Genomic DNA, 17,964 nt, shown 5'->3' with positions numbered 1-17,964 from the left:
CTTCCCATGGAGGAAGAGCGGTCAGAACTGCAACGTGTGCAGCTGCTGCAAGCTCCAAAGGGTCCTGAGGCCTTCAAGAACTAAATGCCTGGGCTGGAGAGATGGCTCAGAGGTTAAGAGTACTGATTGCTCTTCCAGAGGTCCTGAATTCAATTCCCAGCAACCACATGGTGGCTCACAACCATCTATAATGAGATCTGGTGCCCTCTTCTGGCATACAAACATACAGGGAAGGAATGTTGTATACCTAATAAATAAATAAATCTTAAAAAAAAAAAAAAAGAACTAAATGCCTGCTCAGCCAGGCCAGATCCTGCTACAGGCCAAGGGTTGACTACAAGGCTACCAGTCTCAACAGTGGTCATAAGAAAGGACTCCCAGACACACCTGACTAGATGTTGTCCCAGCTACCCAAGGGGCTGAAGCAGGAGGACCTTAAATCTAAGGCCAACCGGGGTAACTTAGTAAGTTTTTACAAAGGGCTAGAGATGTTATTCAGTGGCAGGGTCCTTGTCAATCATGCTCGAGGCCCATGGCTCAAGCCTCGGTGCAGGTTGAGGGACTCCCTCGCCACCAATGCACAGAAGCAGACACAGTGCAGAGGGTGCCACACAGACTGTGCAGGGGACACAATGAGAAGAAGATAAGAGAACAGAGCATCCATTCCTGCCAAGCAGCCTGTATGGCTGCCAGAGGGACGCTCTGCAGCAGACTCCAGAGGCTGCAGAATTACGGGGAACACCATTTACCAAACAACAGCTTCCCCGTGATCCAGAATCATTCGCACAGAGAAGGCAGAGAGCAGGAAGATTCCCTTCTCTGTGGCTGGAGTCCCACACTGCGGGACAGTGAAAAGAGGATGAAGATAAGGCTGGGAGCGATGAGCCAAGGATGGAGCTCTAAGCCAGGACCATAGGATGGGTACCAAACAGCACAACCCAGCACCCACCATCCTCCACATAACACTAACACCTGCCTTGAAGACAGGGGACTGCCACTCACTACAAGGCCAGAATGAAACCAGAGATAAGTTCTGTGGAGGTCCCAGTGTGGTCAGAGATGCCACAATAGTAAGAGTAAGCAACAGAGCAGAGGGCCGAGGAGACGGCTCAGGGATTAAGAGTGTTTGCTTGTGGAACATGATGACCTGAGATTGAATCTCCATACATAAAGTTAGGTATGGCTACACATGCCTGTAGCCCCAGAGTTGTGGAAGCATGCAGACACAGGGAATTGCTGTCTAGCAAACTGAGCCAAAATAACAAAAAGATCAAACAAAAAACCATACCCAGCAAGCTCTGGCTGGGCTCAGTGGGCTCTCAAGGAAACCAGGGTAATTGGGGGTGGGGGGATGGGACAAGCATCCTCCTTTGGCCTGAATGTATTCATCCTTGCACACATGTCTGTCTGTCTGTCTCTGTCTGTCTCTGTCTCTGTCTCTCTCTCTCTCTCTCTCTCTCTCTCTCTCTCTCTCACACACACACACACACACGAGAGGGGGGAGCAAACAAAACAGAAAAAATTCAGTCATGAATCTGTTCTTAAGGTAGTGACACCAGGCAACCAGGTTAGAACTGCTCTGAATTCCCACAAAGCTTGAGATGCTTTGTGCCTCAGTTTCTTCATTAGCCCCAGCCTCAAGGAGATCTCACGAGAGGACAGGAGAGTCCTGTATGTGGAAGCCATCGTGGGGTGAGGGTGGCTGCATGCACAAGGGTCTGGCAGCACAAGTGCTCAGAGCTGAGCAGTGTCAGCACACCAGCACCGCTGAGGAGCACACCGCCATTAAAGCCACTGTACTCAAATCTGCCAGAACTCAAGGCAGCTGAAATGTGCCAGCGGATGAAAGCTGGACAAACTGCGGGCCACCATGCTCTGCAAGGGCAACCAGTGGCTTTGAAACTGAGTATCCAGTCAAGAAAAATGTGGAGGAATTTGAAGTCATATTCCTAAGTGAAATACACTGGTCTGGGGGCAGAGGAAACAGACCAGTTAGTTAAGTGCTTGCTGCCCAAGCAAGGAGCCGAGTTTGCTCCCCAGAATCTACATAAAAGCTGGGTATGGGAGTGATCTGTAACCCTGCAGTGGAGGCAGGAGCATCCCTGGGGCCCAGTGGCCAGTCAGTTTAGCCTACTCAGAAACCTATCTCTAAAATCAAGGTGAAGAGCAATTGAGGAAGGCACCAGAGATTGCCCTTTGACCTTCACATGCATACACTCACATAAAAAAAAAAAAGCAAACAAACAAAAATGGCTCAACTCAGCATAGCACGACATAGCAAAGACTGCTAGATACTCACAGCTCATATCCACACCAAGGAATGCTGGGTACTCACAGCTCGTGTCCACACAAAGCCCAACTGCTAGAACCCCCAGGCAACTGTGATACCCTCTAGCTGATGAACATCCAGTCAGATCCACCCAGGTAGAGGAGCAATAATCAGTGATGTAAAAGAGATGAGTGATGGAGCTATGGAAAACATGGAGGAACCACAAAGATGTATTTCCAGTGTAGCAGAACTATATGCTGTCCAACAGAACACATAGGAAAGCACTGTGAGAAGCTGCTAGACATCCAAAGCAATAGTAGGAGGAAGACATGACCACACCGGCACAGAGGTGTCCAGGGAGAAGAAAGCCACCTGTAATAAGGAAATCCTACACCCGTCCAGTCTCACAGATGACGAGCCTATAGTGACCCTACAGTGCCAAGGTGTCTCCATACTAGAACATTGACCACAACAGTGCACAGGACCCAGAATCTAAGAGTTAGCAGAAGGGAAGCCATGCAGACACAGGCAAGGGAGAAAGGTGCCAGAGATGCTTGGCTTGCTGCCACTGCTTGAAAGCTAAAAATGGGGCTGGTGAAGTACCTTAGTGGGGTAATCTGAGTAAAACCCCCAGAACCCATAAAAATGGAAAGAGAGAACTCACGAAGTTGTCCTCTGGACTCCATAGGTGCAGCATATCATACATGTGCCAGCGCATGCGCATAAACACACACACACACACACACACACACACATACACACACACTTAATAATGCCTAAAACTGCTCTAATGTGATACAACCTAATTGAGAAATGTAAAAACAACAAATATGATTCTGCTTTGATGAGATTCTTTAAATACCAGACTCAGCTGGGATGGGGAACAAGGATTACAGACATGGCCAGACAGCTCTATATCCTGAAGGTCATGGGACAATACAAGAGCAGGTGGGAGACAGGATGGCACAGCCGGCACCCATGCTCACCCTGCAGCACAACCACTGAGGTCTGCTGCAGGAGCAGCTCGGTCACAGGCATAAGGGATACCTTCTATCATCACAGCTTCCTGAGACGCCATGATCACTGGACGAACAAACAAAATCCCCACTGCATGCGTGCTGCTCAGCCTCAGGATATAGTGTGCAGGCGCTTCTTCCTCCAGCATGCTCTTCCCCGGGCTGCACTGGGGGTTAGCAGAGTCAACCATAGGAGGCATCACCCAGGCCTGATCACACTCATCAGACAGAAGATAAATAAAATTCAGGTCTCCTAAGACACCATTAAAACCCACCAGAAGGGGCTGAAGAGACGGCTTAAGGGTTAAGAGCACTTCCTACTCTTAGGGAGGACCCAAGTTGACCTCCCAGTACTGGTGCTAGGGGGCTCACGAGTGATTAACTCCAGCTCTAGGAGATCTGACACCTCTGGCCCCCTCAGAAACCACCATTCCCATGTGTACCCCCCAATACATACACACATACAAACATAACCAAAAATAAGTCTTTTAAAAGTAGCACATACCACAAGTAGAAAATAGTCAGGGAGGAAAATCCAATGCCATGTCAGATTTTTAGTGTAAAATCTATAAAACTTGCTGTGAAAAATTAAAGACCATCTCAGTAAATGAGGGATGGTTAATGCCACTTATAAAACTAAACAACACTAAGATACGATTTATCCCCAAAATGATCCATACACTCATTGCAATCTGAATTGTATTGTAGCACGTTTTGTGGGAGGTAACCAGCTGCACACAGGGAGGTGTAGGGGACCTAAAGATCTGTGGGAGCAATCACTTTAGTTATCTGTCCCAGGGATGGAAACCAGGATCCTATGCAAGCATTCTTGCCAAGCAATTTGTGGGTGTGGCTGCGGAGCTACCCGTGTATGAAAAACACAAAAAAAAATTTAAGATTTGTGTGTGTGTGTGTGTGTGTGTGTGTGTGTGTTTGTGTGTGTGTGTGTGTGTCCCCAGAGACCAGAGAAGAATGATGGGCACCCCGAAGCTAGAAGTACAGGCAGTTCTAGCATCCCAGTGAGGCTGCTGGACTTGAACCTGAGTCCTCTGGAAAACAGCAAGAGCTCTAATGACTGAGCCATTTCTCCAGCCCCTTTCTTGCTTTTTTTTTTTCAAATTTATTTATTTATTGGTAGGAGGGCCCCATGCTATACATGTGTTAGTCAGATGACAACTTTGTAGAGTCATTTCTTACCTTCACCTTTATGTGTGTTCCAGGGACTGAGGTCATCAAGCTTGACAGCAAGCACCTTTTCCCTTTGGGTCCCCTTGTCAGCCACTTATCCAGCTCTTTTGTGAGTCCTAAGAGTCATACTCAAATCCTTGCACTTCACCTCCTTAGCCATTTACACACATACACACCCAGGCAATTTTTCATGTTTTGTTTTGCAGCGGGGTCTGGCTAGTTTGCTCAGACTGGCCTTGGGTTCACTCCATGGCTCACGCTGATCTAGAGTAGGTAGCCAGGCTCACCACAGCTAAGGAATTGTGAAGAACAATGGAATTGGAAGATTCCATGGGCAGATATCAACAGACGGGGCGACACTGGCAGACGACACAAGGAGCTGATTGATAGCATGGCTTCCACAGCAGCCCACTATGGGTCGGCCAGAGGATGGCCCATCCACGAGCAGAGCTACTCAACAACAGATCACGGAGGACAGAACAAGCCTGGGCACCCGTTTCATGTCATACTCTGAAGCCGATCCCAGATGCCTGTCAGTCGTGAGCATAAAAGGTAAAACCATAGACTGCTTGGAGGAAGCTGTGAGATCCCTTTAATATCTGCCTGACTTCAGTCAGTAGAGATACTTAATCAAGACGCCCAGAGTGCCGGCAGAAAGGGAAAATCGATACACGGGACTGCAATTAAAATGAAAAACGTCTGCTCACCTGCAGACACAGCAGCAGTGACAAGAGCGGAATGGCACGCCACAGGTGAAGAGGGTCCTATCTCCCAGCAGGGGATCATACCCAGAGTCCAGAGCTCATCCCCAGGGAACACTGAGAGGCCAAAAAACTGAATCTAGAGTGTGAGGATGGCAGCATGCAAGCAGCACGCTCACCTGGTACCTGGGTGGCAGGTGGCCTGCCAACCCAAAGAAGCCCATGGTCACTGAAGGCCAGAGCTGTCAGTCACAGCATAAGCACTTGCTGTGTTCAAGTATACGTACAAAAGCAGCAATTCATTCGTGTGGTAGAACACTGACATGCAATGGAAAGATCTAGCAACTTCAGGTCCACACAAGAGCAACACAAAGTGCACTGAGGATAACAGAAACCAGCCATGAAAAAACAGGGGCCCTGTGGCTCCATTAATGTCAGTCCACAGCTGGGCACATTCAAAGTCAGGAGGCAGTGGGTCCTCTGGGAGCGAGGGAGCACAGGTCATCAGGGGAAGTTCCAGGCAAACGAGAGACTCTGTCTTAAAGACAAGGGCTCACAGGGTGAGGGCACTCTGCTGCCAAGCCTGACAATCTTTGTTGATCCTACATGGAAGGAGAGAACGAATTCCTACAAGTTGTCTTCTGATTTCCACTACATAAGTGCATGCACACACATGCACACAAGCACACACACACACATACACACACACATGTCTAGGCCTACTAAAACAATTTGAAGGGTCCTAAAACAGGATACCACCATGACAACTACATGTCCTCTGCAGCTATCATATAACAAAGAAGGGACTAGTCACCAAAGGCCCAGGAGGTCACCTTTTTCTAGTGACTGCTCCCCTGGGGACATTGGGGATCAAACAGGAAAAACAGAAGGTTTTCTTTCATTTAAAAAATTAAAATCTTGCTTACATTCTATAAATATGACTTTGCAACTATGGTGTAGAATATTAGTGCACACTGGAAATAGCGTGCCTCAAATAGGAAAATGGTTTGTGTTCACCAAGTGCCAGGAGCCAATTTTCAATTGCTTAAAATAGTCATGATATTTTACCAAGGTAATTATACTCTTAGCTATCAGTAACAATTAACTCCTTAGACTGGAGCCGCTTAATAAAGGTCTCGAGACAAAATTGCGCATGCCAACCACTATAAACCGAAATGTGAAGCAGGCAAAGAGGCCCCTTGGAGGGGATGCCAAGGCAGAGTGCCATAGCTGGTTCCAGGGCCCTGTAGATGGATGGGCTGGAGGGACACAGAGGACAGTCAGGCAGAGGTGAGCAGTCCTAGAGACTGAGGCCGGACAGTAGCTTTCACAGGAACAGTAAGGAGTAGACACTCCCTCACCACAGGTCAGTCAGGCTGGAGTCCAACATAGCCAGGCAGATACCAGCAGGAGACATTATACTACGCCTGTGAAATCACGTGACAATACCCTTGGTGCCTCACCAGACCAGCCTAATGAATAGCTTCATCTTGTAAGCTAGCTAGCAAGTCAAACTCCTGTACCCCAGGGCTAGGAAGGCAATGGGTATCAATCCATTGAATCTATCTCAGAGGGACAGCTGCTATAGATAATCAGTCAGTGTTGGGTAATCAATAGCTACCTTTCCACTCACTCAGAGTGAGGCCAGCAGTGCAGCACGGGTCAGAGAGGGGCCAGTTTGAACCAGAGAGCCATCAGCTCTGACATGGGAACGTCAAGGACAGAGGCATCCACACGGGACACCAGCACAAGCCTCACAGGATCTATTCAGGAAACCACGGGAGCTCAACAGAGGCCACACTGCATCAGCACCATTGCCAACAATCCTCACTGTCGCCCAAGTCCTAAGCCTGAAATGAAGCTCAAATAGCCACCAAGTTCACAGCAGTTCTGGTGTACAGCACGGGCCACAACAGCCATGGGATAAACGCAACCGACAAAAAAATATCCCAACCACGTGGATGTACACATGGTACATCCCGGACCATGTGGGCATATACATGTGGGAATGCTACAGAAGCTGGACGACGTGGGTGTGCACATTTTAATACTATGGACACACACCCAGTTCAGACCACTGACTTCTCCAGAAAGCAGACAAAACCATTGTGTCCTCCCCAGAGTGATTTCTCCAAGGAGCCAGAAGACTGTGACAGATGAACAAACTTGGGAAATCCAGACACTGGGAGCTTTTCTACCAGGCTGGCTGGGATGGGCAAGGCAGGCTGGAAGCATGGAACGGGTATGTGCTGTCTCTCCCCCCTAGACAATTCAGAGGCAACTTCATCTCCTGGGCTGGCACTGCAGAGCTTCCCTGTGCAGGGACCTCACTGCTGAGTTTGCAGGATGCTTAGAGGGCTGTTGTACTAGTGCCTGTGTGGAACTCCACAGTGCACTAGAAGGAGCTCAGGGCCATCCCACTGAGCTGACTCTTGCAGAGTCTGGGCAATGATTCTCAGATCACAGGGAACAGTTAGGTTCTCAGACTACCTCTCTCTCTTCATCACACAGTCTGGAAGTTCTGGGTCATAGGACACAAGCTTGTCTTCCACTAAGAAAGTCTATCAAGCTGATCCCTCCCTACCCAACTCTGAGATTTCCCATAGCCAGCTCTGTCTTCTCATGCTGCCAGCACAGGCACAGCCCTGTGATGAGCTGCCCACAGCCAGCAGACCAGGGCATGCGCCACCTTCTGTCTGCGTGTGTCTGCATGTTGGCATCAACAGTGGCTCTGTGACAGCCTTCTTCCCTGAACCATGGCTCTGTGGAGATGGGGCCAGCTCTCCTCACATGCTCTGGTAAACAGTAAATCCTCTGGGTCTTTGCTTAAGCCTCACCTCCGACAGCTCCTCGCATGTCAGTGGGCACAGCAGTGTTTGTCTTTGTCACGGCTGGTAAGCATGTGGCTGAGTGCTCGGCCTCTTTCCCACTGCACTGTCAAGCCTGAGGGCCGTGACCACATATTCCCATCACAGGGCTTCACTCTGACAGGCGCTGGGCAGGAAAGGATGATGTTAAGGCCCAGAAGAGGAGCCATGCCAACACGCTGAGCATCTTCTCGGCCAAGAGGCAATGCCAGGATACTCTAGCTACCTCTCTTCCTGGGCCACCTGCAGGGACCCTGGGGTCTAAAAGGAGAGCTCAGCCTTTACCCAACCCCGGGAAGAAATGTTTGAGGCCAACACAAATGACAGGTCTCCCTTTCCCAGACACTGGGGGATTGGCACAGGGCTGTCAGAGGTAGCTGTGAAACTGCAGTGGGAAGCAGAATGGCTTGCTTTGTAGCAACATCCTCACCTAGAGATACCACTAGCAAAGAGTCAGGTTTCCAAATGACACCACCAAGCACAGACCTGGTCACACACACCCAGATTTTCTGGGTGTACCAACTTCTTAGGCCTCATGCCCACATCCCATCAGGGTGAGGGTGGACCTCCACCCAGCAAGCTGGACTCCCTATTCTCATATACCCAGGGACAGATTCTTCCTTGTGCTTCCTTGTGCTCTGAACGCCCAGAGTCCATTAGATGCTCACTCTAAATAACACTCATTAGGAATTTCCATTCACACTCGAAGACCTCAGTGTACCATGCAAGCATCAGAAAGGCTTTGGGTGGGGGCTGGAGAGATGGCTCAGAGGTTAAAAGCACTGGCTCCTCTTCCAGAGGTCCTGAGTACAGTTCCCTGCAACCACATGGTGGCTCACAGCCATCTAGAATGAGATCTGGTGCCCTCTTCTGGTGTGCAGGCATAAATAAATCTTTAAATCAGAGAGAGAGAGAGAGAGAGAGAGAGAGAGAGAGAGAGAGACCGCGCAAACAAGCCAGACTGCCTTTGAGCCAGAAGTCTGAGAGAGGCTGGGGACTAGGGAGAGCGTGTCGCAGCATTTGCCTTGTCACCTGGAGACAAGAGACCATCCTCATGCCATTTCAGGATGAAGCCTACTCCAGCTTCCCCTATTTGTGCAGGCAGCAAAGGACAGGAAGGCAGGCTGGTGACCACTGAGGAAGACAGTGGAAACACTCCCCTGGGGGGCTGCAGCCCAGGTCAGGATACACAAGGAAAGTGAGTCCAGGAGACTGGTTTTGATCTTGCTGTTTTGAGAGGGCCAAGCCACAGAGGCCAAGCTGGCCTTCGTTCACCAACTCCCTTCCTGCCTCAGTCTCCAAAATTCTAGAATTACAATTATATGCTGCCACTCTGGGCTCTGAACTACTCCTTGTACCATTCAAAAACTGTCCTTAAATTTGGACTAAGAGCACGCATCCTAACTGACCTGTTCGCTCCAGCCTGCCACGGGAAGGCCAGCACTGTGCATGGCCTGTGGTCCAGCAGATGTGGAACAGCTGTTGGAGGTGTGAGAAATGGAGCACAGGCAAGAACGTGCAGCCTCACAGAGGGCTGGATGAGGACGGACCACCAGAGCTAAAAGGTCAGGCGGAGGCGTGGTGGAACCTGGCCACGCTGGGTGAACTGTACCTTGGTCAGCAGCACATTGCGCTTCTGGAGCCTTCGGGCCAGTGCCTCATGTGACTCCCTCTTCTTCCTCTCCTCTAGCAGCTGCGCATTGACCTGCCGGACCTCATCCTGGAGCTGCTGCTGGGCCTTCTCCAGACTCCGGGCACTACACAGAAGACAAGAAGGTATAGCCATGAGGCCTCATGTGACCATCCCCCAGAACTGGGGGCACATCCCCCACTGTGTACCCCACAGGGGTGTCCTAAAATAGAGCTGCACGTGCAAACACCTCGTTGTCGTTTCCTCGCTCCTGAATAGCTACTTAGTGCCTTTCAGGAGGTTCTGGATTTCAAAGACACCCAGGGTGATCCCAGAACACGGTGCGAGGGGAGGGAAGTGCAACTCCACACACAATGGGAAAGATTGTCAGCCACAGGCGCTTCAGGACGGCACTTCTGAATGAGCTAAATTGCCAGCGCAAGCACTTCCCATGTGAGTCACAGTCGGCACAGATGTGCAGCACAGGGAGGGTGCGGAGCACAGCCCCCACAGCAGGCACTGGGCCTGAAGACTTTCTGAAGGAGAAAGTACTGCCTCACACTGGGTGCTAGGCATGCCTTGTGAAGACAGATGACAGGACACACTCGGGCAATGGTATCTGACTTCCTCTACTTTTCCTTTCTCTATACATGTATTTTTGCAGTATAGAGGATTGAAGTAGGAGCCTCAAGCATACTAAACAAGACTTGTCACTGAGCTATGCTCTCAGTCCACAATGAAGAGTTGTAGGCAGGTGCTCTACCAATCAGCCACACCCCAGCCCCTCACTGGGGGATCCTAGGCAGGTGCTCTACCACTGAACCATACCCCAGCCCCACACTGGGGGATCCTAGGCAGGGGCTCTACCACTGAGCCACACCCCAGCCCCTCACTGGGGGATCCTAGGCAGGGGCTCTACCACTGAGCCACACCCCAGCCCCTCACTGGGAGATTCTAGGCAGGGGCTCTACCACTGAGCCACACCCCAGCCCCTCACTGGGGGATTCTAGGCAGGTGCTCTACCACTGAGCCACACCCCAGCCCCTCACTGGGGGATTCTAGGCAGGGGCTCTACCACTGAGTCACACCCCAGCCCCTCACTGGGGGATTCTAGGCAGGTGCTCTACCACTGAGCCACACCCCAGCCCCTCACTGGGGGATCCTAGGCAGATGGTCTACCATTGAGCTCCATCCTCAGCCCTCTGTATTTTCTACTCTAAGACAGTATCTAAGTTTCCAAGACTGATCTTGAGTTTGTAATCTCCTATTTCAGTTTACAGATAGTGCCACCAAGCCTGGCTTCCCTTACAATATATGCTTTCCTATTGTATCCCTATGGCTGCCCTGGCCTGGTCACTGCCTCCCCTACATCATCACAGCCCCACAACAGCCCTCTTTAGTCAGCTGTCTCTGCAAACTTCATAGGCCCAGGTCTCTAGATTGAGGCCTCTAAGGGCTGTGGCCCCTCCCAGAATGACCTCAAGCATCTTGGCAAAGACTCTCAGAAAGTTCCCTTGCTACTTTCCACCCCACCAGTCCCACAGCCACCCAGTGCAGCCCCTGTTGTCGCTGGTCCTTTGGAGGGCACAGAAAGCCCCAGAACAGCAAGGGCAAGGATCATTAAGTACCCAAATGGTGCCCCTCACATATGCCCTGGGCTCCACCCCATCCTTATGACTATACCCAGAGAAGGACAAGGCCACAACAGAAAGATCCAGATCAGATGATAGGAGTAGTTGGGGGAGGACCAAACAACCTCACCATCCAAGACGGCACTCTGCAGGCTGTATGCAACAACGGCAGTGTGTGTGTCCCATCAACAGCAGAGACCTCTTCCCAAATGGAATTCTAAAAACTCGCAAAGATTGGAATCTGGGAACTGGGGAGGTACATCAGCTGACAGACATTTGCTTTGCAAACATGAGCACCTGAGTTTAGATCGCCAGCATCCACACAATGAGCTGGGCATGGCGGTACACACCTGTAAGTCCAGCGGTATTAGGAAACATGTGACGTGGAGTCGGGCAGATAGATACTGCAAGTCTGCTGGCCAGCCCTCTAAAGTACTTGATTATGTCCCAGGCCACCAAAGGACCCTGTCTCAAGCCAAAGGTGGTGGTGCCTGGGGACTGATACTGGAGGTTATCATCCGACCTCCACATATATGCCATGCATATGTGGACTCGCGCAAAGACAGCCAGGCAGGCGGGCAAACACTCTCTCTCTCTCTCTCTCTCTCTCTCTCTCTCTCTCCCTCCCTCCCTCCCTCCCTTCCTCCCTCCCTCCCTCATACATAAGCAGGGCAACAGGATTCTGTTATCATGTGACATCTGTAACACTCGTGCAAAGTGTCCATGAACAGAACACTGCAGCTACTCTGAAAATGTACAAACTGGGGGGTGGGGCCTGCAAGAGACACCTGCCACTCAGATCACTCCTGCCTCCAACAACTTTGGCTCACTTTGATTATGCTGTTTCAAGAAAACCTGAGCTCCTGAGGGCGGCAGATAGCGCTTCTGTCAGGTGGGCACCCGCAAATATGTATTTCACATCTGAGTGAGTATAGGATTTTGTAAATTATAACTTAGTAAAATCATTTAAACAAGCTGAAGTGTAATTTGAAAGTGAATGAAAGTCAAACACTTATGAAACTTCAGCAGGGACCTGTGACACTGCTGGTCCTGCAAAGTGTCAAAGGGAGCCCTGCTCTGGGCCACCAACACAACCGCAGAAAACAGGACCAACCATGTGGCACCAAGGGCATTGGCTTGGCTTCGATCGTGCAATCTCAGGAAGCCTTGTACTGTCTGTCCCCTAGCCCCACAGAGAAGCAGCCGGCTGCCACCTGCACCCTAGGTGCGTCACAACCCCAAATGTAAAGCAAGAGCTAATATCCATGGGAAACAGACGTATAAAGAGGCTATTTTGAGTTCCAGTTCAATTGAAAACTATTCATAGACCAATTTAATAATCAAGGACTGTGAAATCGACTCTTGAATCGTTGAATTCAGGTGGGGAGGTTCACAAGCGCCTTAAATCACTGCTCCAAAGTGGGTAATTTAATTAGAACGGCAGCATTCACTCTGCTACTTAAGAGCCAAGCACACAAAGACAGACACATGGCAATGCAACTTTTCAGGAGACAGGGCACACACAGGCAGGGTGGGACTGGGGGCTTGTGACACTCGGATAAGCTGTCCTCAGCATGTGGTTCAGGGGAGTCTTGCAGGAAGACTTCCAAATCCAAGGTTAAAATCTGGGAACAACATTCCCCTCATAGTGACCCAGGGTCTTGCCTACACAGAACAGACGCAAACAACCCCAAGGCCATGGGACTTTGCTGGGACTTCGAGGACCAAGGCTCAGGTATAACGGAACCAGACAGCAGGATTGAACACCAGAAAATCTGTCTCAAGTCTGAGCTGCTGCCAACCCCCACTCTGCAGCGAGGTTCTGCTACCTAAGAAGGGAGAGACACAGTTACACAATCGCAGCCCTATACCTAGGTCACACCACACCCACTGCCAACTGGAGGCCATGGACAGAGATGTGTGCACCATGGCACCACAGGAGAGAGAGAGAGGTCTTAAGGATGTAGAGAGACCCGTTGCAAAATTCCAGATTATAAAGAAAACTCTTGTCTCTCCCTCCCTACAACACTCCTTCCCAAGAAGAAAAGATTCCCTCCCAGGAATATTAGGTATCTATATCAGGTCTGCCACTGATTTATAGCCCCAATCCACAACCCTCGCTCCGCATGCCCTGCACAAGGAGCCTCTATGCTCACCTGCGTAGACCACAGAGGTCCATGTCAGGATGTCTTTCTCAATGATTCTCTACTTCATTCACTTTAGTTTTGGAGACGGGGTCTCTCGCTGAACCTATGGCTCACCATTTTGATCAGGCTAGCTAACTAATGGGTTAGAATCTGTTTGTCTCTGCCTAACACGGGTACACCACATGCCCAGCAGCTCTATATGAGCTCTGGGGACCTGAATTCAGGTCCTCGTGCTTGTATAATAGATGCTTTACTCAGTGAGCCATCCCCTCAATCCCCGTACTCTCCCTTAATAGCAAAACACATTACATCTTCTGTGGGGATGTCAGAGGAATGCATGGTCCTACAGATGATGCTCGGACAACAGGCAGGACTGCAGATCGCAGCAGGCCCTAAGGTCAGTTCCCAAGGCAGAACAGATAGATTCCCAGGTCTCCTACAGGACAGGGCTACACTGTAAATTGCAGTTCAGAGAGTGGCAGATAGAGGGCGCTCTACAGCACCATTTGTGCCCTGAGCACAAAGATCAACAGGCTGGGATCCTCTTAGATCCACCCACACGCACCTGGTGCAGGGTTCACTAACATAAGGTGCTGCTAAACAGGCATAAATCACCGAACAGGTGACTGCAGGGGAAGGAAGTGCTCACACAAACCAAACAGGCAGCAGCAAGGACTTCTGAGACTGCAGGACACGGGTGCCTGAGTGGGGCGAGAGCACTGGCAGGGGCTGGTGCTTGAGTGCAGCAGACATCATAGACCTGAATCAGATGGTATGCAGCAGGAAGCATGTGTGGAAGGGAGCAGATGGGGAGCCCTCGGGTGAGTCAGGCAGGCACAGGGCCCTGCATGCTCCTCTGGCACCTGCCGCTGCATAACTAGGTTTCAGCTGGCATGGCAAACACGGGGTGCAGGTCCACATACCACCACAGGGCTGAGCCACTGAAGCCTAACTAGCAATGGCAGAGGACAAAACCAGTGAGGAAAGGAGTACTTTGGTCCATGGTGAGGAGGATGAAATGAACTAAATGCCTGCGGGCACAGGAAAGGGCAAATGTGGGGGGCACCTGGGGCAGAGGGCAAACAGCTCATATATCCAGGGCACACTCACACTGTGTGGAAATGGGAGAGGACTATGGGGCTCTTGACCAGGAGACAGTGAGGAACTGAAGAACAGGAACAAGGGGAAGGGAGGGAGGGACATAGAAGCCCTTCCACATGCTCCTTGGGCTACAGGGGTGAGCGGAAGGCAGGATGATCTCTGATGGGCAAGGGACTAGAAATGCTGGGTTCAGTTTAGAAGTGAAGAGCAGTGTGGAAGCAGAAAGATGTTCTTCCAGGAGTTGGGTTTATGGAGGCGACACATTGGCAAGCTCTTGGGCAGGCCCAATGGAGAGGACACGGACCAGCAGACAGACAAAGCCCAACAGGACAGGGCTGCAATACAATGTCCAAACAGGCTCTGGACACTCATAGCCAGGCTTCTCAAGCCATGCCTACCAGATGGCTCTAGACACCCAGGCATGCCAGAATACAAAGACGCAAGGCTCCTCAAGTTGGCATGGACCTCAAGCTGGAAGGGGACCTCTGCCACTGTGCCCATGGGTTCTATGAGAGCCCCAACAGCTGGAAGAACTTGAGCAACCTCATCCCAGCACAGATCCCCAACAGTTCCTGGGATTGCTGGTTCTCCCTCGCCCTCCCTTTATCCCCCAGGGAGATTCTCTCCATTCAACTCAAGCCTTTCTTCCAAGGAAGAGAAGAGAAAGCTCATAAAAAATTAAAGCTCTCGCTCCACGGCGCGCTGAACTCTGAGGGCAGAGGCATTTCCACGAACCTCTGGGACTTCAGAGCGAAGCTCTTGGTGCTTCAAGGAGAAGCTGAGCGTGTTTATCGATCGCTGCCTTTCTGAGGCACATCTGCTGAGAGAACGAGCCCAAGCCTTTGAGAGCCATCTTTGGATGTGGCGGGCCACTGGCGCTCACTTTCATGTGAACTTCATCAGAAACCCAAGCCTAAGAATATCTCCTTTCAAGGAACCAGGCAAGGCCAGGAGACACTGCAGAGCGGCAGGAGACATTTTAACAACCTTCTCCAAGACACCAAGACAATGATACTTCCAGCTCTTCCTGGCCTGACCTGGCGTTTCAAAGCCCTGAGGCCTGCCTTCCTCAGCTCGAACCCAGCACCCACACCCATGCAGCAGGGAAAGCACACCTGTGTCACCAGACCTTGTGGGCCCAGACACTGTGGCAGTTCTGAGAAGAGCCATGTACCAAGTCATGGCATGTCATACACATCATACGACACATTTAGCTCACGAAGAAGCTGATTCTGGCAGCTGGGCTGGGTCCTCCTTCCCCCATCTCAGACCCAAGCATGGCTATTTCTTTGAGGTCTCCTGTCTGAGCTGGCCCATCTAACCCTGTGAGAGCAGAACAGTTCAATAGAAAAAGTTGTCACAACCTTGAAAACAGCTGGAACCATTTCCAACAGAAGTCACTGGTGTTTATCGCACGATATAAAAGCGTCTGCCGTGGGAAAGAGAAGCCAGAAGTTCAGCCACGGGGAGCTTGGCTGTGGGGAAAAAGCTCAATGGGGAACTCCAGCTGCCTCAACTTCCCTAATTGGTGCCTGCTGGATGTTATGCATACCCAATTGAATAATGTTTGTTATCTAGCTACATATCACCTGCTACTTGCTTTTTTAAACATTGGCTTGCTATATACTTAAAATCACTCATTCAAAAACCACACTGCATAGAATGCAGTACTGGAGCGCCGCCTGGTGCAGAAACACAGAGTGTGTTCACGTGTCTCCACAGCCATGGATAAACCCAAGTTCTAAGTAAAACAAAACAAAACAAAAACAAAAAAACCTGAGGGCTGGTGATGCCAGCTCGGCTGGCAGAATGCTAGCCTAGCATACTCAAAGTCCAGGGTTCCTCAGCACTGCATGAACAACTGTGGGAACAACACACCTGGAATCTTGGCACTTAGGAGGTAGAGGCCAGAGGTCAGAATTCCAGATCTTCCTTGGCTAGGTAGTAAATTCAAGGTGAGCCTGGGCTGCCTGAGGTCCTATCTAAAAATAAAATAAGTTGGACAGTAGTGGCACACACCTTTGATCCCTCCAGAGGCAGAGGCAGGTGGATCTCTGCAAGTTTAAGGGTAGCCTAGTCTACAGAGTGAGTTCCAGGACAGCCAGGTTTACACAGAGAACATTTCTGAGGTTAGTGGCATCTCTGCTGAGGACTGAAGGTCACTGTGAAGCCCTAATCCCCAGGGAGGAGCCTGGAGAGTGTGGGGAGAGCTCTCATGATGGGATGAGAAGCCTTGGGTGAGACCCTCAGGAGTTGACACCAAGCAGAACAAAGGCCCTCTGTAGACACACACTTCTAGCACTGCGACCTCAACCACCTAGCTCCAGAACCATTAGGAAGACAGGATTGCAATTTAGGAGCCCTAGCTACAGCAGAGTTGTGAGAGGAGCCCAAACTCACTGGGATAACCCCTGTTCTTAAAACCTGTGGAGAGGTGTCACACAGAGGAACAATTCAGAGCCTTTCTGGTGACAGCTCAAAGCAGTCTGATGACGTACATGAATAGCAGTGGTTTCCTACAGATTGTGATAATGGAATTCCTTGTGCATGGTGAGTTTTTGTAATTCATCTCTTTCATGACGTTAAGAAAACACTAGTACAATTTTATTCAACACCTACAGCCCTTTATTCTTGGAGGGCTGATGAGCACACATCAAAACCTGATAACACAGATGCTTTCTAACCTTGGGCTTTGGGGATGAGTCAGTGCAGATCAAAGCCGCTGAGTCACCTCTGTAAAGCCACTGTGTCTGCACCAGGAGAACTGGATGCTTGCCCTCCCTGGCCTCTGGGCATGATGCCTGGCACAGCCTGCAGCACTGACCTAAGACATCAGGTCAGGTGGAGCTAATCTGTCACCAGGTGCCTATAGGTTCCTAATCACCACCGCTATGTCAAGGGGAAATGTGCAAAAGTGCAAGTTCCCATGCCCAGGGCCTCTGATCAGGGCCTGCTGAGATGCAGTCTTCTGCGGTCCCCATGCCATGTACACAGAGCAGTGTGCCCCTGCTTCCTCCCAGTCCCTTGGGGAGTCTCTAGAAGCTGAAAGAAAATTCCAGAAGTATCTCTGTCCAGTGAATGAAGAATCAACAGGGACCACCCAGAGGCAGGATGGGCTAGAGTTATGGTCCCAGAAATGGATGACCAGGAGAGGGCCAGTTGATTAACCAATAAATTAGCCCTACATACAGTCCATACTAGGCACCATTCCTAGGCCCGGGAAAGAGCCACCCATGCTAACAGGTCAAGCCCTGACAGAGCCAAAGGGTGTCAAGATGTAGCAGTCAGCAAGCAGCCACCAGACAGTAAAATCATGACGTCAGAATATCATGCTGCTCTTTAATAGTGTGCGAGATCACAGGGCCCTGTCCGCCAACAGAGCTTTGTGACAAGGACACCTACACCAGAGCTAGA

The 17,964-nt window shown here is 50.5% G+C and overlaps 1 protein-coding gene across 1 annotated transcript in view; it reads right to left on the bottom strand.

The window, feature by feature from the left end:
• Positions 1-17,964, bottom strand: part of Mad1l1 (mitotic arrest deficient 1 like 1) — a 320,097-nt gene that overhangs the window by 181,762 nt on the left and 120,371 nt on the right. Inside the window, exon 11 of the mRNA XM_041648485.1 lies at positions 9,654-9,798. Coding sequence (XP_041504419.1) covers positions 9,654-9,798 — 145 coding nt within the window. The remainder of the gene's footprint in view (positions 1-9,653; positions 9,799-17,964) is intronic.

This window comes from Microtus oregoni, unplaced genomic scaffold (assembly GCF_018167655.1).
Source record: "Microtus oregoni isolate MIOR12 unplaced genomic scaffold, Mior012 000003F_ref0000135, whole genome shotgun sequence".
NCBI lineage: Eukaryota > Metazoa > Chordata > Mammalia > Rodentia > Cricetidae > Microtus > Microtus oregoni.
This window is presented reverse-complemented; position numbering and strand designations above follow the sequence as displayed.